Source organism: Lissotriton helveticus, chromosome 1_2 (assembly GCF_964261635.1).
Source record: "Lissotriton helveticus chromosome 1_2, aLisHel1.1, whole genome shotgun sequence".
In the NCBI taxonomy this organism is placed as follows: domain Eukaryota; kingdom Metazoa; phylum Chordata; class Amphibia; order Caudata; family Salamandridae; genus Lissotriton; species Lissotriton helveticus.
In genome coordinates, this window is record NC_136058.1 from 146,708,991 (window position 1) to 146,733,371 (window position 24,381).

Sequence of the window (24,381 nt, forward strand, 5' to 3'; positions counted from 1 at the left end):
AGCTTGGCATCGACGTTTATCAACGAGAGCGGGCGGTATGAGCCCCGTTCTGTCGGGGGCTTTCCCGGTTTAAGGAGGGTAATAATGAGAGCCTCTCGCATGGTCGGCGGCATACAGCCGTCCTGACATATGCCGTCGAACAGAGTCGACAGGTAGGGAACCAACAGGTCCCCGAAGGCCTTGTAGAAGCCGACCGTAAGCCCATCGGCTCCCGGAGCACTGCCCGTGCTCATGCTATTCAGGGCATCAACGATCTCTTCCCTCTGAATAGGCATCATCAGAAACTCTCTCTGCGTGTTTGATAGCTGTGGCATTTCGATATAGTCTAAATAGTCATCTATTGCCCCATCCATGCCGGTGGTTTTAGCCTCATAAAGAGCTGAATAGAACAGTCGAAACTCTTCTAGAATCTTCTCTTCGTCAGTCAGGAGCTCACCCGTACTCGACAGCAACTCGCCAACTGCAAGCTGTCGCCTTTCGCTGCGAACCATGTTGGCCAGAAGGGACCCGGGTCTCCCACCCTCGCCATAAGTGCGAGCAGTAGCATATTTGCCCAAGTGTTTGACCTCCCTATCGGCTTCCTCATTGTATTCCGTTACTAGCTGTTTAATAGTGACTAGTGTTTCCTCGTCAGGGCTAGCTTGCAGCCTCTGCTCCAGCTCTGTCAAGCGCGTTTCCAGGAGTTGGAGCCGCTGCCTGATGGATTTTAGGACGCTGGAGTGTTTGGCCATGGCAACACCGCGCACATATACCTTGAATGTCTCCCACAGCGTTTGGAAGTCATCCACGGAGCCCAAGTTAATGTCGAAGAAGTGTTGGATCTCCTCTGCGAGTTCACCCCGAAAAACTTCGTCTAGTAAAGAATAGGGGGGAAAGCGCCACGTGAACGGGGGGAGACGAGGCGTCGGCAGTTCGAGAAGCATGAGGAGAGGAGAGTGATCTGAAAGTGAACGGGGCAGAATCAGACAGTCCCTTACCCTACAAGCTAGAGGCCGCGACGCTAGCCAGTAATCAATTCTTGTATGTATTTCGTGGTACGAGGAATAGTGCGTGTAGCCCCCCCTGGAATGATGCCTATGCCGCCAAACATCAAGTAAATCCAGGCGCGTCATTGCAGTCTGCAGCACCTCTGCCGCTGCCGACGGGTTTCTATGTGGTCCCGCAGACCTGTCCAACATCGGGTCAAGAACCAGATTGAAATCCCCACCCCAGAGCATCCCTGTGCATTCATACTGCTCGCATTTCTGTGCCAATGTCGTGTAGAACTCCGGGGAGTCAAAGTTAGGGCCATACACATTAACCACCATACAATCAAGACCCCTGCCCTTGCATCTGCAGAGGACATACCTGCCCTCGGTGTCAACTTCCAGGGGTGTCAGTGTTAGTTTGGAGCCTGGGTTAACCCAGATAAGAGTCCCCCTCGAGTGAGTTGTGAACCCAGAAGCTACACTGCAATCCACAAGACCCTTATGAAGAAGCATTTTACTAGTCAAAGGCAAGTGTGTTTCCTGTAACAATGCAAGATCTATATGATGTCTGCGCAGGTAACAGAGGACTTTACGAAGCTTCCTGAAGTCATTTAGGCCCCGTACATTCCAAGTTAAGACTCTTAAGTGTGCAGGTTCCGGCTCTTTCAGTGCCGTGAGCTCGGAAGTGTCAGCCCCACCCGCCATGGCAGAAGATAATAAAGTCACAGAATAGATTTGCAGGAACTGCAGCTATACTATCAAGCAGGAGAAACGGAGGGGGAGCAATATCCGCGTGCATATTGGGAGGTTCCCTCACAGAATGGCAAAGCACATTTTCAATCGAAAACAAAAACAACCGTACAAAGACAAAAACAAACCCCAACAATCCACCCTCCTCCCACAGCTGACCCCCCCCAACTCGGTCACTCAGGTCCCCATCCCACCCGCCCCTCCCCAACCACAAGTCCAGAAACCCCATAGCCTACGGCTCGTGGGCGAAAGGTAGCTAGCCACCACAGGCTTGTCTAGGAAGACCCAACTCTGTTTTCCTGAGTCCCCACCCCCCGCCGTACACCATCAAGCATGGATCACCCCATCAAATCAACGATAAACATTCTACATATCCCCCAGCAGTGCCAGGGACATCTCCCCCCCCCCCCAACCCACACCCCCATTGTCGCAACCATCACCCAACCAGCAATAATGAGCAGAGAGAGCAACAGTCACAGTGGGTGCAGTCCAACCACAACAGTGAACCATAGTCGTACCCGCCGCCCACACCCTCTTATCCGCAACAACTCGGCAGTGAATAGTGTCACCGAATCAGGATCACCCCGAGTCAACTCAACCTCAAAAAAGGATCAGATGGTAGAGCACAGTACCATAGTGCGGCCCTAGCCGGGTTACTCCTGGTTGTCCCCACGTTGCTGATCGTCTTCTTCCTGAACGTCCACCTGCTCTGCCGGCTTGTCTCGAGCCCATTTCTTCAACGCCTTTTGCAGCTCTGCAGGGTCCGTAAAGATGTGCGAGTGTCCCTGCCGATTCACACGCAGCTTGGCCGGGTACAGCATGGCATAATCCAGGCCCATGTCCCTGAGTCGTTTCTTGTGTGGCGCAAAGTGTTTGCGCGCCTCCTGAACCCGGGCCGTGAAGTCAGGGAAGATGGAAATCGTCGAGCCCTCGTATTGTAGAACTCCCTTGGACCGTGCCAACCGAAGTGCCGTGTCCCTGTCTCTGTAATTCAACAGCTTTGCAATAATTGGCCGCGGAGGAAGACCCGGGTTAGGACGTGGGGCTAGCGACCTATGAGCACGTTCGACCACAAACATAGATGAGAACACTCCTTCTCCGAGCAGGTTAGTTAGCAGGTTTTCCACAAACAGCTCCATTCTCCCAGTCTGAGTGGTCTCCGGCAGGCCAAGGATGCGAAGGTTGCAGCGACGCGTCCGTGCCTCCAAATCCTCCGTCTTGTCTTGAAGGGTCTTGATCAACTCATCCGCACGGCGTCTCGCGGTATCCAAGTCTGTCTGGGCCTCCTCCACCTCCGTGATGCGCCTTTCCGCCATGTCGTGCCTCTCGGTGTGTTTGTCGAGGCGCTCCGCCATGCGGTCCATCCTGTATGACATGGCGTCCATTTTGGTCCCCAGCGCCGTAATATTCGACTGAATATTCAGTTCCATGGAGCGGAGCATTGTTTTGATCTCCGAGTGATCCTCAGGGCGTTCACCCGCAGGCGGGACCTCATCCTGGTGTGCCTGAGGGCTCAGCACCTGGACTCTCCGTTGTGAGAAGGGGAGTTTGCTCTGAGTCCTGTCTCCCTTCACCATGGTGTGCAGGTTCCTGCTATGCTCCCGCCTTTGCGCGAAGGGGGATGATGGCCGCCAAACCAAAGTCCGCCGTCTGTAAGCCACTGGAGCAGCCCTTCAGGGAGTTTCAGGTGAGAGGCCAAAGCGGCAGGTCAGCAACCACCAGACAGTACAACCGCCGCTAGTAATGCTGCGAGGCCCAGGCCTCGTGGTGAAGGAGCAGCGGGAGAGCGGGGGAGGTGCGCGGGCCCAAGGAGAGAGGCCGATTTCAGGGTGAGTGAGCTGACCAGGGCACCTTGGACGGGTAGGAGGAGGGGGGGGAAAAGCGAGTTACTACACTCCTCCCTCCGCAAACAAAGTCCGCGATGTCCGCTGTGTGTGTCCCTGGCGCCCCCGGAACAGGGTAGGCCGCGCCTGCGCTCCGTCCCCACCCGACTTCTCACCGTGGGGGATGGCGAAGGTCGGGTCCGCTGTGTGGGCGATGATGGCCGCGCTCCCCTCGTCCACTCCTCTGACACCTCTTTGAGCCCGGCAGAGGGTCCCGACAGCCGGCGGCGCTGCTGCTCAGACTTTGCCGCACGTCGCAGCACGCAACGCGGGCACGTAACAACTTGAGGCCGTGGATCGCAGGCCTTCCAGGGGTCCCAGCGGAGGCAGCCCGTCCGCTCCGCCGAGGTTGGATGGATCCGTTTCACGTCGGGTAAGCAGGTCCCCTGATGTTCCGCGACACTGAGGGAGGGAAGGGGGGACGCAGATCGTGGGTAACAGCAGGATATTAAAGGATAGTACGATGGTGTCGACGGAGCTCCGGGACTATGCGGCCATTTTCCGCGGCTGCTAGCTCCGCCCCCCTAAAAAATAATAATTAATTGAATATATTTAAATTACTTCCCACCCTATTCCCCTATAAACCCACAACCTGCTGCAGTAGTAAAACATTAAATTCACTTTAAAATATCATTATTAATATATAAAAATAGTACACATGTCATTTAAAACAAGTAAAATACTTAACAAAAAACATATAACACATACATATTAAATGCATAATAAAATACATTATAGTAATCCAAATATCGATATTAGTAACATCGAAATTAGTAACATCTATATATTAGATATCGATATTACTGACTTCGATATTACTTACATCGATATAAATAAATTTGATATTACTTACCTTAGGGTCGATATTCTGTCCAACGATATTCTTGACCTCGATATTCTTTACCTTAGATATTTCAGACTCAATATTTCTGTAGGTCGATATTACAAACTCGATATTTAGACTGTGTACCTTATTACACATATTAGAAGAATGGGCCAGAAAGAGAAATATTTTGATACCCGCACAGTATGGCTTTAAGAAAGGTAAAGGCACATTCTATCAATGCCTAAATCTAAGCTTGCTTATTTCCAAACACACCTTAGCTAAAATGGGACCAATCTATATGGCCTTTATGGACCTATCAGCAGCCTTTGACTGTGTTTCCCACTCTCAACTGTGGCATATCATGGAAGAGATGGGTATCGATAAGGCCATTACTTCTTTTATAAGGCAACTGTACGCTCAGGCTACAGTGTGTGTGAGCTATGGAAATGATGGAGAATGCACTAGGTGGTTCCAGATTGAAAGAGGGGTTAGACTGGGATGCGTCTTCACTCCCTTTTTAAGATTTTGTATTTACGCAAATGGCGTGGAGACGGCCCTGCTTGATCCTACTTTAGACGTCCCTATGATAAACCATCTAAGCTTGCTTATTTCCAAACACACCTTCCGCATTCCCATACTCCTTTATGCGGATGACACAGTCCTAATAGTACGGACTGGCTCAGCCCAGTCAAAAATGATTACGGAGTACGGAGTATGTGAAATTCATGCAAAACCTGGACTTGCAAGTGAATGGGGCTAAAAATCATTTGTTTTAGTGGCTAGCCATCGGGCAAAAAAAATCCCACCCTTTTACATAGCTGGTCGTAAAGTTGAACAAATAGACACCTTTTCGTATTTGGGAATATTGTTCAATAAAACCTCTTCTTGGACCAATATGGTCCCTAATAGAAGTCTATTTTTGGAAACAAGTATAAATGCTGTTTTCATTTTTACGAACAAATTAGGTTCCAAACCATTGGGCGTTATTCAATAGATATGTAGAGTCAAAGCTACCTCTGTTGTGACATATAGAGCAGGAGTATGGGGACACACAAATTCTGAATCACTTCAATCTATAGAGGATAGTTTCTGAAAAAGTAAGTAGCCCCCCTTGTAGCTGTTCCTCCTTTAACTGCCACCGTGAGCTGGGAGTATCCTATATATCCAATCAGGTCTGTCTAGCACCAATTCTGCTGTGGCAATCAATATGGAGAAGGGAATCACTCTATCTCACTCAATATATCATTAAAGACTTTCTCTCCCTTGACAATGTTCAAAAGATCCCATGGATCTCGTATGTCCGACATACTTTTACCACTCTAGGTTTACAACACCTCTTTGAGACCCCATCTACTAGTGCGACCACCTCTAAAAAACTATTTAAAACTTATTTTTTAAGTAAAATGGAAAGAGAAAGCTATAAATATTATTATAATAAATCAACGATCGCAACCTATTTTAACATACCTGCTATCCCTGAGGGATCAGCCTCCTACCGTTTGTTACAATCCTTCACCAATTATTTTTATTATTAAGGTTTGGATTAAATCTTATTCCTTGTATGTTGGGCTACCCTTCTGCCATTTATTCGCAACATGCTTTGACTCCTTGCCCATGCGATGGAGTCCCAAACTGACCTTCATTTCTTCTTCTTTTGTAAATATTATACACTATATCAGAAATTGTATTTCTTTCCCATTATGCGCATATATAATTTAAGCAATGCCGACCAGGATTATATTTTTTGCAAGTGCTCCATAATCATTATGTTTGTTACTGTGTAGCGTTTTTTTATGTTGATCACTAAAGGCAACAAGGTCAAATAAGTAACTGTGACAAATAGTTATTTTATTAATCTATTTTATTCACAGTTTTTATGGTTTTTTAATGTATATTAATATTATCTATGAATTTCGATATTGGATGTCTTGTTAATATAACTCTGTGCTTTTATGATTTATGTGTATTTTAGATCGAATAAAGTATTTTGACTGACTGACTATGCAATGGTAGCTTGGGCTAGCAATCAAGGTTTACTTAAAAGGTCATAGTTGGTTTGGAATTCCAACAATGTATAGATTGCAAAGTAATTATTCACAAAAGAATCAATGCCCATTCGGAGATAAATATCTAGAAATGAATGGGTCTTTATTTACAGTTGGAAGTTAAAGCCATTACAATGAAGACGCAGCAATGGATCTCTTGAAGTACTGGCACATTCTGTGGCTGAGATATGAAACAAACGGAATTCTAGTGCTTGCATGCTCAGCCGCTATAGCTGATTTCATATGAGAATATATTGGCATTATTGCCCTTTGGGTGAAGGGTTTCTTGGCTTCACTTTAGGTTTGAGTTCCTGCACTTTTCTGAATGGAGTCTGAGTGCCAACCAAATTACTGTTCTGTCCATGAAATTGAAGTAGCTGAGCGTTTCTGAGCAAATAATGAAACACCTGCATCAAATTCAAACATCCTCCCACCAAACATTTACTATGGATTGTAAAAAACCCTGTAAGTGGGGGTTTACTGAATGACAAAAACAAGTGTGCTGCATCCCTAGTCCTTATGTGTCCAAAGTAATAACTGTTCTTAAGGAGTCAGCAAAGCAACAACATGAACAAAGCAAGTACAATGCACGAAGAACTGGCACAGCCACAAAAAAAACATGCAAATTAAAACTTAAATCTTGTTGGATATGTAAAGAATGTAAACCTATTAGTAAATAATTAATAAGTAGTCAGGGGAAAATTCTACCAAATTCTGGAAGCTCAAAATATGGCTTGGGCCGTTTAAAGAAGTAGGAAGAATATGTGGTTAAAGAAATCACAACAATCTTTATGATTGATAAGAAATATGTGTTAAGGGTTGGACAAAATGACAATCCATTGAATCGAAAAGGATGTAAATTGGTTATCCTTTCTTAGTAAACAGGAAAACATTTTACTTCTTATTGTCATTACTGTATTGAAGAAACTGGCGAAAGGTAATAATGCAGTTTTTAATTGCTTTAAGTGCATTCACAATGGTAAATTATCATAGTTACCAGTGTAGCAAAATGTCCAGAAGCAATCGTGGTCCTTTCTCCGGTGAAAAGATCATAAGGACCGCGTATGCTGACCACCCGATTTAGCAGGTCATCAATATAATTTCGTACATTATAGGTTCCTGGTCCCAAATTGCTTGCCTTTGAAACACAAAAAATCCATAACGGGAAGTTATACCAAAATTCAATCTGTTAGTTTTCAGATTTTCCTAAGGCAAAACCAAATTGTATTGACTCACCATTCCAGGGTATGGTAGACCTCTTGTGGTTTTTGAGCCCATTATTCCACGGCAGACACCACACTGTCTTTCTTTTTCTTCTAGTAGTGCATAAGGGTTTCCTTTTTTACCATAGGCACCAGGACCAGGTGTTGCAAACTATAGACACAATTGAGAATTTATCAATGATCTAGATTTCGCTATGATACGGAGAAAATTGAAAGTTGGAATTAATACATTTGAAGAAATTATATAATGGAAGCATTATACTTTAAGCAAACAATTACAAAGTGGCAATGCGGAAAGATAATGTTATTTTGCAACTTAAATAAAGAATTAGGTAGCTGGCGTTTCTGAGAATACATATTAAAATATGTTAAAGATTTTTACAAAACCATGTCCTAAACAAATAATTATAATTGTCCTTATAGATTCAGGATTAAAAAACAACATTAAGTTGCTTCTCTGTAGCAATGTGTCTTGAACTCTCTAGTGCTTGCACCCTCATACTCTTCAGATGTTTGCACTTGGCAAGCATGGAATGCATGGTCAAATACTGACAAAACATACAGATTGTCTCTCATTTGTAGTTCAGACAGTAGCAGGATTGGCCATTATCTTAACAGGTATTTACAGCACTCTGAAACAGCAAAAACTACAGTATTAAGCACAAGTTATTATTATTATTGTTATAATTATTAGTAATAATAACAATAATAATAATGTTGATAATAATACTAGTAATAATAACAGTTGTTGTTCTTAAGATGATGATTATTATTATAACCACTGTTAGTACTATAGCCTTACAGCCCACCGTTGCGGGCTATACCGGCTATTAAAGGCCCTCTCCAGCGTTAAAGGCCTGAGCCAAAGGCGAGGGCCTTTAACAAGCAAGGGACTTTAATAACCGGTATAGCCCAGCTACGAAGGGCTATAAAGCTATTAAAACATTCTGCCACAAGAGGGCAGAATGTTGTAACAAATAAAACAAAGCCTTCAAGGGGAGCGAGGGGATTCAAATCCCCTTAGGCTCCCTGAAGCCTTTGTTCACGGCCAGAGCTGTGAACAAAGAAACATTGGAATGTTGGAGCTCTGGGCTTATACCAGCCATTATAAACCCGGAGCACTCCATTGTTTTCAATGGAGCTACCAACATTCCAATGTTCTACTATTCCTGACAATATCATGACTATGATCATTAATATTATCATAATAGTAATACCTTATCTCTCACTCTTCCAGCTTTCTTTCCCAACAGGTTGAGCATACGAGAGCAGTCATTGACATCTGAGCGGGCGTCTGTGGTTTACCTCTCTACACCCATGAAGAGTGGTTTTTCTGAATCCCCAGGTCTGATTTAGAAATGACCAGACATTAAACAAGCAGACATTTTGGACCATGAGGAACTAGTTGATGGTTCTTCTCAAATATATGAGATCCTCACAAAAAGACTCCTCTTTGGTAAGGTAACCTCAGCCACCGTGCAGCAGGATTTCTTCGGCCTGTGTGGTGGATAAAGTGGATCTGCCACACTTGCTCCGGATAGGAATTCTGTCATCAAAACTCTAACTCAGTCGGTAAGTGTGGTCAAGAAGGTAAGTTACTGCTTTGTCCCGCCTCTCCTTTCTGTTCTTTTGTCCTTGTCTTTAATGCCTGCTAAACTGGATTCTGTCTCCAGTTGTTTACTTACACAAGACTACAGGATTTAATGAGCTGACTGGACTGCGGTATTACACAAAATGTAAATTACCAGTTGGATTTACTGTTTACATAATCTGTATTTATAGTTTTATGAAAAACAATCACCTGGCTAATCTTCAATAAGTAATTGGCCAAAGGGCATAATTTACATGTGACACCATTGACTAATTTAATATTGCTTAGCGTTTGGCAGTGTTGTCAGGAATCGACACATAAATCTTGAAGAAGACGCCCACCTGTGCCGACTCTTTAAAGCGTGGTTCTCTGGTCTCGCAGGCACCCCTGCTGCTTCCAGGCTTCATCAGCCCCAGCTCCAAAAAGTCCTTTATGTTATATCGACCTGGGCCCATATTTTCTTTCTAAAAAAAGAAATTAATATTATAATGACATGCCATGCTCAGTGCTTAATTTATAAAAGAAAGAGTGTTGGTGCCCAAAGCTCTGCTTAGAAGCCCGCAGCCGGTTCAATTTAATACCAAGCCTGGTATTAATGAATTCATCCCAAACAACTTTAATCCACTACCAGACACTTTCCACTTCCTGCCTCTTTATCTCCCTTGCAGGTTCCGATTTCTCCCATTGTGGCATGTTTTTTTAACTCCTTTCTCTTTCTTCTTTCCCCTTTGTGTGATTTTCCCTCTCATGCTCTCAGGAAATGTCCGATGAGGAAAAATAAGTGCGAGCCCCAAAAAATAAGTGCTGATGGTAATTAACCACTGGATGTGCTATTGTAAAAGAACCATGTCATTAGTTTAATAAGCGATACCAATACCTAATTATTATTACAAAACACTTTCCTCTGGAAAATGAGAAAATCATACAAAAATCTCACTAAAAATCGTTGTTTCATCCACATCTCCCTGTAGAGGAGGTGTGGCATTTCTGTCAATTTTTCGGTTTCCTCTGCTCTTTTCCAGCCAGGACCTGATGCTTTCTTCTTAAGATTGCAGGGTATAAAATCGCCCTGAGTGACGTTGTATGTCCCTGGACCCAATCGACGTTCCTAAAACACAAGAGGAAAACAAAACATTATTTTTTAATTGAAATTTTGTATCAATACAGTCGCCTCGTTTCAGCTGCATCGATGTGAACATATTGGTATCATAATCGCCTTTCTTATTGTTTACTTTGTTTACATGCTAAGATCTCTAAAGAAGCAAAGAAATACATCATGGTATTTGCATTTCACTGCTCATTATGACAATGCATAGTAAATAAATAGTTACAATAAAAGTTTCAGGGGCGTAGCTTCAGAGGTAGGGGGGTGTTTGGGGTGTTACACCCTCCCTAATAAATGTGTTCTGTAGTAAATAGTTGGGTACAAGTGCTTTAAGTCTGGTATGGTGAGGTGTTAGTCGGATTTCACTTGGAATTTCTATATATACATGCAGACAAACTCACACACAGTCTTGTCTACGTTTAAAAGATCTTAAAAACGGCTACTTGATCAAAAACGTACTTATAAGTAGCCCTCACAACCCTCACTCCTCTCCCTTCCTTCTGCTCCTTAAGGCCCCCTTTCTGCTTTGCTTCTCGTATAATGTATATTAACCTGTGTGCTTGGAAAATCTGAACCTCACCCCCCACACCCGCTAACCCTACCCCCAACACCCCAGGCTTACTGGGCAAGCTACGCCCCTGAAAAGGTTGGTAAATGGGCACCTGCTTGAGAACATTCCAGTGTGAGAATCAACATATCTCTGGAAAAAAGCAGAAACCAGAGGAGTAAGGGAGACCTTTTTCTGGACTGTTGCTATCAGACAAAAGCTCTATGACCCAGCAGTGCATCTGTTCAAAAAAGTATTCCTGTTTGCAGAATAAACACTTAGGGCCTGATTTATCGTTCCGAGTAACGCTTAGAGATGTCCGCCACCCCAGACGGCATCTCTTAACATTGGCACAAATCGCTAACAGCAGTTCCTGTCAATTAATTAAAGTTTGACAGACTGTTGCATAGACATGATGGTACCATCCATCAAACATTTAAAATATTTTTATATTTTTAATAACAAAATCCTAAAGTGGGATTTTGTTTTTGAAAATACAACCACTCTTGACTCCCACAACATGGGAGTTTAGTGGAGATAGTACTCAAGTACCCTCTCCACCAAACTCTAAATGAGCCCCTTATGAGTTGGTGTATTTCATATAGAGCGATAACTTCAGGTGAAATACCTTACACCACAAACCAAGTGTGTCCAGGCATGGAGTTATTGAATCCAACTTTGGTGCAGAGCTACTAGCTGGTAATGTAGATTACAGCACCATAGTTTCTCCCACCAGAATCCAGCTAAATTACAGTAAGGGCAATAGGAGTATTCTACAAACAAATCAGTAGAATTTCGATTTGAATACCACAATACTTAATGTCAGCCTCCTAATATGCAATTAGAATTCTGGTATGTAACGTAACTGAGGCACAAGCAAATAAAGTAATTTGCCTTTGATCACATTCACAGTCTCATAGCCAAAATTAACTAGATCATTCAGATATTAGCGAAAGTGATTGCCATCCGACTTTCATTGTTGATGGAGGCCATTATATCCCCGGCGCAGTCTGGCTTTGTGCCTCACCGCTCCACCTCTTTGAACCTGAGGACCCTCTTTGCCGTTCTACATCGAACAGACCCCTCCACCCCGGCAGCTGCGATTCTCCTCGACGCTGAGAAAGCATTTGACTCTTTGGAGTGGCCCTGCTTTTTGTCCATCATGAGACGCATGGGCATGCCAGAGTGCTTCGTCTCCACGGTATCACTTTTATACACTGCTCCTGCCCCCAGGCTCCGCCTTAATGGCACGATTACCGAACAGTTCTCCTTATCGCGTGGCACCCGACATTTATCCCCGCTACTTTTCATATTGGCGATGGACCCTCTGGTCCGCCATTTTCAAGAAAAACACCTACACCGAGGGCTTCAATTTTGAACTGGCCCTCTCCTAATTTCTCTGTATGCAGACGATACGATCTTATATGTCAGAATGCCTCATATTAATCTTGACTAAAGAACAATAAGGGTATGGCTTGAACGAGCAAGGCCACGCCACTAACAGAATAAACAAAGAAAATGCCAATGCTGCACAATTATTCAAGTATTAGAAGAGCAATGATCAAAACAATTGCCCTACTAGAAACCACTTGTTCCGTTTCGTTTACAAATCCAGAATTTTTTATTTTTTATTTTTGTTTACAAAATAAGCTTTAAATTGAATTGGATACTCTAAGAAGCGAAAACAATTTTTTTAAAGAAGATGAGGTTTTTTTATTTTTGAAGGGAGCTCTTTCTATTACAACACACACTCACTCTCTAAAATCTATATAGTGCACATTCGATCAAACTTACAGTGACAGACTCATACCTCAATAATCCCTAGCTTCACATCCAGCCATACATTCAATCTCTCACCATTCATACAGTGCCAACCCTGGGTGTTCAATTTGGAAACCACTTTACATTTGAGGGAAAGCAGCAATGTTTCAATACAAAAATGTCAAAATCCTATATACATTTGAAACCAAAAAAGGCCATCTGGCAAAATTATTACATTTGTAAATATTTTAAGTGATCAACTAAACAGATTGGCCTAGCCAGAACTATGGTCTACGCGTTTCGACACACCATAAGGTAAGACAAATGTTGTTGCTGAGCCTTTTGACCTGTGATTTTCACAGAAGACCCGCTGTATAAAAAAGGCTATAGCTGCATAGAGACCAAATGCAGCAGGGACCTTATGGTCCTAACAATACAAGCATTAGAAACAGAGATTCAAACAAACCAATTCATTACAGATTCAAAGGCATTATTGGACAAGGCGGAAAAAACATACTAGAGTTTAAAGATTATACCATCAACCAAAAAGAAACAAAATTTGACAAAGATAAACTGAATTTTTCATTGGACAAAGCATATCCGTATCTCCAACAAGATTTTTATTCAAGACCAGAAGCTAGACGCTTCCTCCCAGACAATCAAGGTTGATCAAGGAATAACTTCATGGGTTTCTCAGACACTTCATCCTCTTCAAGTGGTAGTGTAGGAGACAATCCAAACTTCCGTCCAGGATTTCAAAAGGGAGGGACCTTTCAGCAAAACTATCAACGAAATTTCCCCCCACAGCAAAATTACCCTCAACAACAGCAACCTTTTTTAGGGAGAGGCCAAGAAAGACCACGGGCGAAATCTCGGTACAACGATCAGCCATGGGAGATGTCAACCAGGAGACACAGTTACAAGAACTGAATAAATCTCCGGTTTATAATTTATCTAATAAAACTTTAACAGGAATGGAGATGAGTGTGTTGGAGAAAGGGCTCTCTTTCGTTCCATCAAAATTGACAAACTGCGTCCAGATGAAGGCAGAATTAATCGAATTCTGCAGGAAAATCCGTTTAACAACCTTTTTTACTGGTCAAGAAATGAGTAATCAGTCAGAAACAACTGGATTGAGAAAAAAATCTACGTTCTGTCCACCTTCGAGTAAAATTCCGAAAGGGGTTATTACATTTGAGAGAACAATACTGTCAGCAATTACCACGAAAGGGAAATGCAGGAGAAGTTTTCTCAAACACAATTTATCTAATGATCAAAAAACAGCCTTATTGGATCTCAAAAATGACAACACGATAACAATCAAGCAGGCCGTTAAAGGCGGTTCAATTGTAGTGTGGGGGATCCCACAATACACAAATGAAGTTATGAAGCAACTCTCAAATATGGAATGGTACAGAAAAATCCCAAAAGACCCCACTTGGGAACTACAAAAACAACTTTTTGAAATTTTACAAATAGAATTCGAAGAGGGCTTCCTTGGCAAAAAAGAATATGAGTTTCTCCAGAACAGACACCCAAGAACACCAATTTTTAATGTTCTACCAAAGGTTCGCAAGGATTAAAAACAGCCCCCAGGCAGACCGATTGTCTCGGGGTGTGAGTCTTTATTTGAACCGGTTTCGAAATTTGTCGGTTTTCTTCTGAAACCATTCTTGTCCGAAGTTAAATCTTATTTACAGGACACATCTGATTTTCTCAATAAGATCGATCCTGTGGCCTTCGAAGAAAATAAACATTGGTTAGTGAGTATGGATGTGGTATCTCTCTATACCCAAATTCCACAAGACGAAGCATTGGAGGTACTCAGAACAGTTTTAGACAGCAGACCGCAACCGGCCAAGATTCCTACAGACTTTATAATGCAATTGGCAAAAATGGCACTCAAAAAGAATTTTTTCAAATTCAATGACAACTTCTTTTTCCAAATAAAGGGGGTAGCCATGGGCTGTCCCTTTGCTCCGGAATTGGCAGTACTTTTCATGAGCGCATAGGAAGAAAAATTTGTGTATGCGAATAATCCTTACAATCAGTGGATTAACGGATGGCGACGTTACATAGATGACGCTTTTTTCATTTGGACAGGCGAGGAAGAACAATTACATGAGTTCCATCAATGGTTGAACTGTAAAACACCAGATATTCAGTTCACTCTAACCCATTCAAGACAAAAGATGTCTTTCTTGGATGTAGAAATCTATCCCTCCCAAGGGAGTTTAGCAAATACGCTATTCAAGAAAAAATCTGACAGAAATAAGGCTCTACATTATACTAGCAACCGCCCACGCAGTCTGAAAAAAAACTCAGAATAAGAAGAAACTGCACCTTCAAGGATGAGTACATGCAGCATGCAAACAATTTGAAAGAAAAACTGATGGTACGAGGTTACCCCAATAAATTGGTAATGCGGGCACTAAAGAGAGCATGGTGGACACCCCGCGAAACATTACTTACCAAAAAAGAGAAAGTGCCATTAGAACGGATTGTTTGTGTGTCTACTTTCTGTCCTACGTCTAACTGGTTGAAAAAACAGATCAATCAAAACTGGCATCTGGTCAAGAATCTTGATCCAAAACTTCTAGATGTACCGCTATTCGCCTTCAAAAAGGAGAAAAGCATTTCCAATCAAATTGTCAGAGCAGCTTTACCTAAACAAAAGACAACAACAATATGAGATTACGTAGGTCTGCCACCAATTATTGGCCATCATAAATGTGGAATGTGCATTTGCTGCCCACTAACAATTGAAGGAGGCGTTTTCGCGCACAATGGGATCTACTGAAGACATACACAATTCACAAATTGCAAATCCAAAAATGTGGTGTACGGAATATTGTGCCCATGCAATAAACTCTGTATTGGCAAAACAAATCAGGAGATAAGACAACGCATCTCACAACATAAGTCGCGAATACGAAAAAATGTCCAGACTGCCCCTCTGGTGAACCATTGGAACACACTGTCCCATACAGAAAATGACCTAAAATGGACCATAATTTCAAAAGTTGAACTTGATGCGAAAGGAGGGGACCTTGAGGCCAAATTAACAAAAAGAGAAGCTACACTGATCATCAAATTTAATTCAGCGGTTGAAGGACTAAACAAACTATCTGAGATCTACAACCTGTAAAATGTCAAGTTCATTCTGAGCTGCTGACACAAATGCAAACAGACTGTTGGAAATATTTTGCACCTAAAGACAGGCCATGAGCAACCACCAGCCATCGCCAAACTGTGTCCTTTGAACTATGCACAATCGGTGCACTCTTCGAATGAGGGGAGAACAGGTTTGATCGCCAAACAAAACATAATTCCAATCATCCGTAATAGATAACAGAGAGGTATATTCTAATAGACGCGACAGAAGCAATGCTACTTGTACACACGAAATAACGGAAGGATCGTAGTGGGAGATTCAAACTCAAGCAAACGGTAAGGAGCCATCGGAGATAGAGACGGCGTTCTTTATCTAGAATGTGTAAACTAGTGGTTAAAGGCTGGTTCCCAGCGTAGCATATAAGAGTAAAATTTATCAAGCATTGAGAGGAATACGCATCAATGTCTCCCCCTTGTAATTTAAATCTGCATTAAGTTCTAATTACGGTCGCCCGTGATCTAATGTCGATACACCAGTCCCATTAATGATGCAACAAGAAAATCGCCTCTTAGCACCCGTCCGTCAATACTGATTAACACACAGAGATTTATACGGAAGGCACGTTTTTTGACCAAGAGACAATTTAAATGGGGTTCTCCAGTCGACTTTTCCATTAATCAGTCCGCCTCACGCGCGCAACACAATTGAATCAAGGACGCCACTAGCAGAGTTAAAAGTATGAAACGGTCTTGAGAAGACTAAGGTTGCTTCTATAATGGACACTCACGCAAACCTATTTTGTTTTCCCCTCCTGATCTACAGAGTCAAAAAAACGGAAAATAAATTACGATTTAAAGACACAATGGAAAAACGAAAAAGACAGACAGCCTGGATATAAGGTACAATTAGGAAAACATTCTCCTTTTTCCCAGATCTGCACAGGTACAAAGCACAAGATTATAATACAAAACTGCATCTGGTTGCATTTCAGAAAAGAAATAAATTTGACAAACCCGACATCGCTACATTCGTTAGCAGCCTCTGCACTCAGAACAAATAAGATCAATTCTAGCCGCTATAGTCACTGTGCTTGATCTCCTTGAACAGAACGGACAACATTTTGACACATACATTTGTTATTTTTAGACTTACGGTCAGTGTGATCTGCGACACACCATAAGGTAAGACGAATGTTGTTGCTGAGCCTTTTGACTAGGGGTGGTTATGTGAATTTGTGTGTAGTAAGACACGTTTCCATCTCTTCTTGTCTTGCAGAGACACCCTTGGTCCTGAGGAGAATCCCTACATTAGGGGCGATTCGAAACGCTTAGACCATAGTTCTGGCTAGGCCAATCTGTTTAGTTGATCACTTAAAATATTTACAAATGTAATAATTTTGCCAGATGGCCTTTTTTGGTTTCAAATGTATATAGGATTTTGAAATTTTTGTATTGAAACATTGCTGCTTTCCCTCAAATATAAAGTGGTTTCCAAATTGAACACCCAGGGTTGGCACTGTATGAATGGTGAGAGATTGAATGTATGGCTGGATGTGAAGCTAGGGATTATTGAGGTATGAGTCTGTCACTGTAAGTCTGATCGAATGTGCACTATAGAGATTTTAGAGAGTGAGTGTGTGTTGTAATAGAAAGAGCTCCCTTCAAAAATAAAAAAACCTCATCTTCTTTAAAAAAATTGTTTTCGCTTCTTAGAGTATCCAATTCAATTTAAAGCTTATTTTGTAAACAAAAATAAAAAATACAAAATTCTGGATTTCTAAACTAAACGGAACAAGTGGCTTCTAGTAGGGCTATTGTTTTGGTCATTGCTCTTCCAATACTTGAATAATTGTGCAGCATTGGCATCATAATAATCTTGAGCCACTTATTTTGGAGATAATTCGCTTTGGCAAATTCTCTGGTCTTCGCATCAATTGGCACAAATCAGTGATTTTTCCGCTTACCCCCAGCACATCTGAGTGGACCTGCACTTTCCCCCTTGAATGGTGTCACGACTCAGTCAAATATTTGGGGATACATGTCCACCTGGACACCTCCGCCATCATCAGACTAAATTATGGTAACGCGGTTAGTTTATTAGAGAGCCAGTTTGAGAGATGGATCCGTGTCCCTCTGTCTATGGCTGGACGAATTGCCATAATTAAAATGGTTGTACTCCCTCGTTTTTTGTACCTTTTTAATAATATTCCGATACCGCTTACCAAGGTTTTCTTTTCCCAGCTGCACTCTTTATTGCTGCGCTTGGGCTGGGGTGACGAAAATCCACGTGTCACCTGGCGTACTCCGACTCTCCCTTATGAGCGTGGTGGATTCGGAGTTCCCCACTTTTATCTTAATTTTTTAATTGCACAATGTTCCTATGCACACTCCTGGTTCCACCCCAACGCGCGCATTTTGTATCTGAAACCCGAAGCAGACTTGGTCCTCCCTGAACCTCTTTCTGCTGTCCTGCCTCGAGGCCTCGCGCGGGACCCACGGGACATACAAACAGTCTCATCGACCTGCTGGGCCTGGGGTAGGCTTCGCAGGCTCTTGGGCCTGGACCAGTTATATTCGCCGGCCCTTCCTTTGCCCAACGCTTCTTGGTTCCCGATCACCGGGGAATCAGTAGTCAAAAACACGTTGGCTAAATTCCACATTGACACCATTGGCGACCTTTTTCCTGAAGGCCACGCTTTCTCTTTATCTGAAGACCGTCGCCTCGCTGAACACTCATTCATGGACTCCTTTGTTTTGACCAGATTACGATCCATGTTACAAGCTTCATTCCCTACATTCCCACTGGCTCCTGACCCTGCTCCCCCGCTCACGCTCCTAATCCAACACACATCCGGGGCACATATGGTTTGTAAACTATACAGACTATGTAGTGCCTCACTCCCCTCTTTGGACACTAAAGTGTGCACCGCATGGGAAGGTGATCTGGGGAAACCTATATCTGACGTTCAGTGGGAACAGTGCTGCAAAGCCACGAAGGAAATATCCTTGAACAGTAGACACAAACTCATCCATTTTAAATTTCTTCGTAGATTATACCATACGCCAGCACGTTCACATAAAATAGACCCTGGTCGTTCCCACCACTGCCCCAAATGCAGGGCCCCGTTTGCCGTTTCGCCCACCTTTCCTGGAGTTGTCCCCTACTGCATGATTACTGGTCTCAGGTACACCGCACTTTCAGCGACATTTTAGGCATGAATCTGGTCCCTACCCCGGAAATTGCTCTATTGGGATATGTCTCTAACTTCCCACGCACTGTCCGCAAACTTGCCGCATTGGGATTTTTGTTGGGGAAGAGGGAGATTGCATTATTATGGTGTGGTAGACGACCTCCGAGGGTGAAGGCGTGGCTTAGGAGCCTGGCATTTTGCAATATTAACAGTGTGGATTATTCTACTTTGGTCCCCTGTACGCCTAGACCTACTGATGTATGGGGGCCTTACCGCTCTTACATAGCCAAGATCACTGCTGCCCGTCAGTCACAATTATTAAGTCAAATAATGCCTGAGGGGGTTGGCTGAGGTAACGCGCATATGTGCAAGATGCATTTGGTACTTCATTAATTTTCCCTTTTTCTTACACCTGATAATTTTTTTGAGTGGAGATCTGACTGTCAAATTATCTTACATAGGATGTAATATGAATAAGATTGCATATATATTTTGCATTACTGCTGTTTTTTTACTTTTTATTAATTTTGCCCCTTTGTACACCTTCTGTTCCGCAGGTTCCTTTAATTGTATAGTTCACTATCTGTCAGCTACCTGAACTACATATTATGTAATATGCTAGGCCTGAACGCACGCTCTCCTTATCTGAGATTAATGATCCGCTAAATTATGTAACGAAAGATGCATCACTGCTTGATTGTTTAGAAATGGATAAATAAAGTTTACATTTTTTTTTTTTAAACTAGATCAGTCACCATTGAATTGTACTGGGTAGATGGCCATGCTGGCCCTAAAACATTACAATTCAGTTCAATATCACTTCTTGAAATTTACAAATGTATGATCCAGAGAACAGTCAATCAATCAATCAGGTTTCTTAGAAAGCACGACTACTCACTTGTAAGGGTCTCAAGGCGCTGAGGGGGTGGGGTGGTGGAGCAGCAGTTCAGTCGAAGAGCCAGGTCTTGAGGTCCTTCCTGAATTGCAGCAGAGATGGTGATTGCCTGAAGTGCAGAGGCAATGAGTTCTAGGTCTTCGTAGCGAGATAGAAAAAGGATCTTCATCCAGCCTTGGTCTTGCGGATCCATGGGATGATGACCAGGGCCAGTTGGGAGGAGAGGAGATGTCTGGTGGGAGTGTAGAAGGAGAGGCAGTGGTTGATGTTGAGGTTTGCTGGTCCGGCATTGTGGAGGGCCTTGCAGACGTGCATGAGTAGCTTAAAGGTAATTCTTTTGTTGACAGGTAGGCAGGGAAGATCTCTCAGGTGGCTGGTAATGTGGCTGCTGTGTGGGATGTTCAGTATGAGTGTGGCAGTTGTATTCTGGATGTTCTGTTATTTCTTTAGGAGTTTCTGGGTGGTGTTGGCATAGAGTGTGTTGCTGTAGTTGAGTTTGCTGCTGACGAGCAAGTGCGTCCATTTTCCTGGACTCGGTGGGGATCCACTTGAAGATCTTATGAAGCAAGCGGAGCCTGTGGAAGCAGGAGGACAAAATGGCCTTGATTTGATGGTTCATAGAGAGGAAGGAGTCCAGAATGATACTGAAGTGTTGTGCTTGGTCTGTGGGAGTGGGGAATTCTGAGCGCTGCGGACTGAGCACTACCGGGAGCCGTACCAGTTGAAGGGGGTGGAGACCAGGATGAGGACTTCAATCAATCAATCAATCAATCATGGCATTTATATAGCGCACTACTCACCCAGAGGGTCTCAAGGCGCTAGGGGAGGGGGGTCCGCTACTGCACGAACAGCCAGGTCTTGAGTTGCTTCCTGAAGGCGAGGTGGTCCTGGGTCAGGCGGAGGTGGGTCGGGAGGGAGTTCCAAGTCTTGGCGGCGAGGTAGGAGAAGGACCGCCCCCCTGTGGTGGCTCTTCGGATGCGGGGGACGGCGGCGAGGGCGTGGCTGGTCGATCGAAGCTGGCGTTTGGGAGCGTAGAAGTTGAGGCGGCTGTTGAGGTATCCTGGGCCTTGGTTGTGTAGGGCTTTGTGTGCGTGGGTGAGGAGACGGAAGGTTATTCTCTTGTTGACCGGGAGCCAGTGCAGGTCTCTCAGGTGTCCGGAGATGTGGCTGCGGCGGGGGATGTCCAGGATGAGTTTGGCGGTGGTTCCAGCGTAGAGGGAGTTGCCGTAGTCCAGACGGCTGGTGACGAGGGCCTGGGTGACCGTCTTCCTGGTCTCGGTGGGGATCCACCGGAAGATCTTACGTAGCATGCGCAGGATGTTGAAGCACGACGAGGAGACGGCGTTGACTTGTCTGGTCATGGAGAGGGAGGAGTCCAGGATGAAGCCCAGGTTGCGTGCGTGGTCTGTTGGTTTGGGTGCGCTGCCTAGGGCGGGGGGCCACCAGGAGTCGTCCCAGGCGGAGGGTGAGGATCCCAGGATGAGGACTTCCGTCTTGTCCGAGTTCAGTTTCAGGCGGCTGTTCTTCATCCATTCGGCTACCTCTTTCATTCCTTCGCGAAGGTTGGCTCTGGCGGTGGTGGGGTCTTTGGTGGGGGAGAGGATCAGCTGGGTGTCGTCGGCGTAGGAGTTGAGGTTGTGCTGGCGTGCGATGTTGGCGAGGGGGCTCATGTAGACGTTGAAGAGGGTCGGACTGAGCGAGGAGCCTTGAGGGACGCCGCAGATGACTTCGGTGGCTTCTGATCTGAACGGGGGGAGGCGGACTCTCTGTGTCCTTCCGGCGAGGAAGGAGGTGATCCACTTTAGTGCCTTCTCCTGGATTCCGACGTTGCTGAGGCGCTGCACTAGTGTGCGGTGGCAGACAGTGTCGAAGGCCGCGGAGAGGTCCAGGAGGATGAGGGCCGCCATTTCTCCGTTGTCGAGCAGGGCTCGGATGTCATCGGTGGCTGCGATCAGGGCGGTCTCGGTGCTGTGGTTGGCCCAGAAGCCAGACTGCGAGAGGTCGAGGGATCCGTTCGTCTCGAGGAAGGCGGCCAGCTGTTTGTTGACGGTCTTCTCGATGACTTTTGCAGGGAACAGGAGCAGCGAGATGGGGCGGTAGTTCGTGAGGTCGGTGGGGTCGGCTGAAGGCTTCTTTAGTAGAGCGCTGAGTTCGGCGTGCTTCCAGCTCTCCGGGAAGGTGGCGGTGTCGAAGGAGGTGTTGATGATGTCCCGCAGGTGGGGTGCGATGACAGCGTCGGCCTTGTTGAAGACGTGATGGGGGCAAGGGTCGGTCGGAGATCCGGAGTGGATGGAGTTCATCTTGCGGACGGTGTCTTCGGTGCTGATCGGGGTCCAGGCGCGGAGGGTGGTGGTGGGGGGCGGTGGTTCGGTCGTGGCGTGCGTCGGTTGAGTGCTGAAGCTGTTGTGTATGTCCGCGATCTTGTTGTGGAAGTAGGTGGCGAGGGAGTTGCAGAGGTCTTGCGAAGGGGTGATGTCGTTGTTTCCGGCGTTGGGGTTGGAGAGCTCTTTAACGATGTTGAAGAGTTCCTTGCTGTTGTGTGCGTTGTTGTCCAGTCGTTCCTTGAATGCAGTTTTCTTGGTGGCGTGGATCAGTTGGTGGTGTTTTCGGGTGGCGAGCTTGAGGGCAGTCATGTTGTCTGGTGTTGGGTCTCTGCGCCAGGCTCTCTCGAGGGCTCGGCAGTTCTTCTTGGAGCTCTTGAGTTCGTCGGTGAACCATGGGGCTCTCTTGCTGCAGGGTTTGGTAGGCTGGGTCCTCAGGGGGGCGAGGTCGTCTGCGCAGTCGCTGATCCACTTCGTGAGGTTGGTGGCCGCTTGGCTGGGGTTCGTTGCGCTGGTGGGTGGGTTCTTGCTCAGGGAGGTCGCGAGTTGGTCGGTTGTCATCTTGTTCCAGCTTCTGCGTGCAGCCTGTTGCTGGTGGTGGTGGGTCGTGGTCCTTCTGAAGCTGAAGTGGACGCAGCTGTGGTCCGTCCAGTGGAGTCCGGTGGCGTGGCTGAATGCGATGTCCTTGCTGGATGAGAGGACGGGGTCGAGTGTGTGTCCGGCATAGTGGGTGGGGGTGGTCACCAGCTGCTTGAGTCCGAGGTTTGCAAGGTTGTCCAGCAGGGTGGTGGTGTTGCGGTCGTTGTTGTTCTCCAGGTGGAAGTTGAGGTCCCCGAGGAGGATGTAGTCAGCGGAGGGGAGGGCGTGCGGGCTGATGAAGTCGGCGATGTCTTCGCTGAATTGTGTGCGTGGTCCCGGGGGTCTGTAGATGAGGGTGCCTCTGAGGGTGGTCTTGGGGTTGATGTGGACCTGGAAGTGCAGGTGCTCGGCGGGTGCGAGGGTGTCGTCGGTGTCGGTCGTGATGCGGATGGTGTTCTTGTGGACGATGGCGATGCCTCTTCCAGTCTGGTTGATGCGGTCCCTCCGGATGATCTTGTAGCCGTCTGGGATGGCGATGGTGATGTCGGGCGCTGAGGAGGCGTTCATCCAGGTTTCCGTGAGGAAGGCGACGTCTGGGGCTGTGGTGTCGAGCAGGTTCCAGAGCTCGACGGCGTGTCTGTGGACGGAGCGGGTGTTGAGCAGGATGCACTTCAGGTGGTTGCTGCTGTTGCACGTCTTGGTCTTAGTCGGTGCTGGAGTAGTGCAGGTCCGGGTGCAGGTGAACTTGCAGGAGTGGCAGCAGAAAGGTCCGTGAGTGCGTCTCGGTGTGGCTCGAAAGCATCCCGGGATTCGGCCGGCGTTGAGTGCGTAGAGTTCGGTGGCGTCGTACGTCCGGCGGGTGGGCTGGTGTCTGCGGGAGCCAGGGGTCCTGGCACTGGGCGCGGTCCAGGCGCGGACGGGCGCAGACGGGCTTACCTTTGGCGCGCCTTCGGCGCACAATCGGCGCGCCCGCTGCGCGGCAACGCTGCGCGTTTGCCACTCTGCCATAAGTGGAGAGAGGGGGGGCGGAGCGAGGGAGGAGCAGCTGGGAGGCGGGAGCGGGGCGGCGAATGGGAAGGGCTGTAGAGGGAAGGGGGCGGGCCGCAGGGGGGAGCGGCGGGGAGCGGGGAGGTGGCGGGAAGCGCGGCAGGGGTCGGGAGAGACAGGAGGGGAACAAAAAACACAGAGGAACAGAAAATAAACTACACAGGGCACAGGAAAAAAACAAGGAGCAAAATCACACAGACAATCGGAATCGCAATACAAACGCGGCGCTGGCGGGGCAAGAGCACCAGTCAGCGGTGCACAGGATCACAGCTGCTGGCAGCGGCGGCACTGGCGGGAACGAGGGGCAGCCTGAGCTCACTCCCGAGGAGAGTGCACGGTGCAAGGGGGTGACCGGCCCAATGGGACAGAGGTCACTGCTCTCCACCGTGAGCACTATGCCCTATATGGTCCAGTGGGAGGGAGGAGCAGCTGGGAGGCGGGAGCGGGGCGGCGAATGGGAAGGGCTGTAGAGGGAAGGGGGCGGGGCCGCAGGGGGCAGCGGCGGGGAGCGGGGAGGTGGCGGGAAGCGCGGCAG

The 24,381-nt window shown here is 46.0% G+C and overlaps 1 protein-coding gene across 1 annotated transcript in view; it reads right to left on the bottom strand.

The window, feature by feature from the left end:
* Positions 1-24,381, bottom strand: part of CIMAP2 (ciliary microtubule associated protein 2) — a 204,049-nt gene that overhangs the window by 55,663 nt on the left and 124,005 nt on the right. Inside the window, exons 3-6 of the mRNA XM_078673440.1 lie at positions 10,224-10,394; positions 9,628-9,750; positions 7,709-7,846; positions 7,470-7,610 (exon numbers count right to left, since the gene is read on the bottom strand). Of these exons, the coding sequence (XP_078529566.1) occupies positions 7,470-7,610; positions 7,709-7,846; positions 9,628-9,750; positions 10,224-10,394 (573 nt within the window). The remainder of the gene's footprint in view (positions 1-7,469; positions 7,611-7,708; positions 7,847-9,627; positions 9,751-10,223; positions 10,395-24,381) is intronic.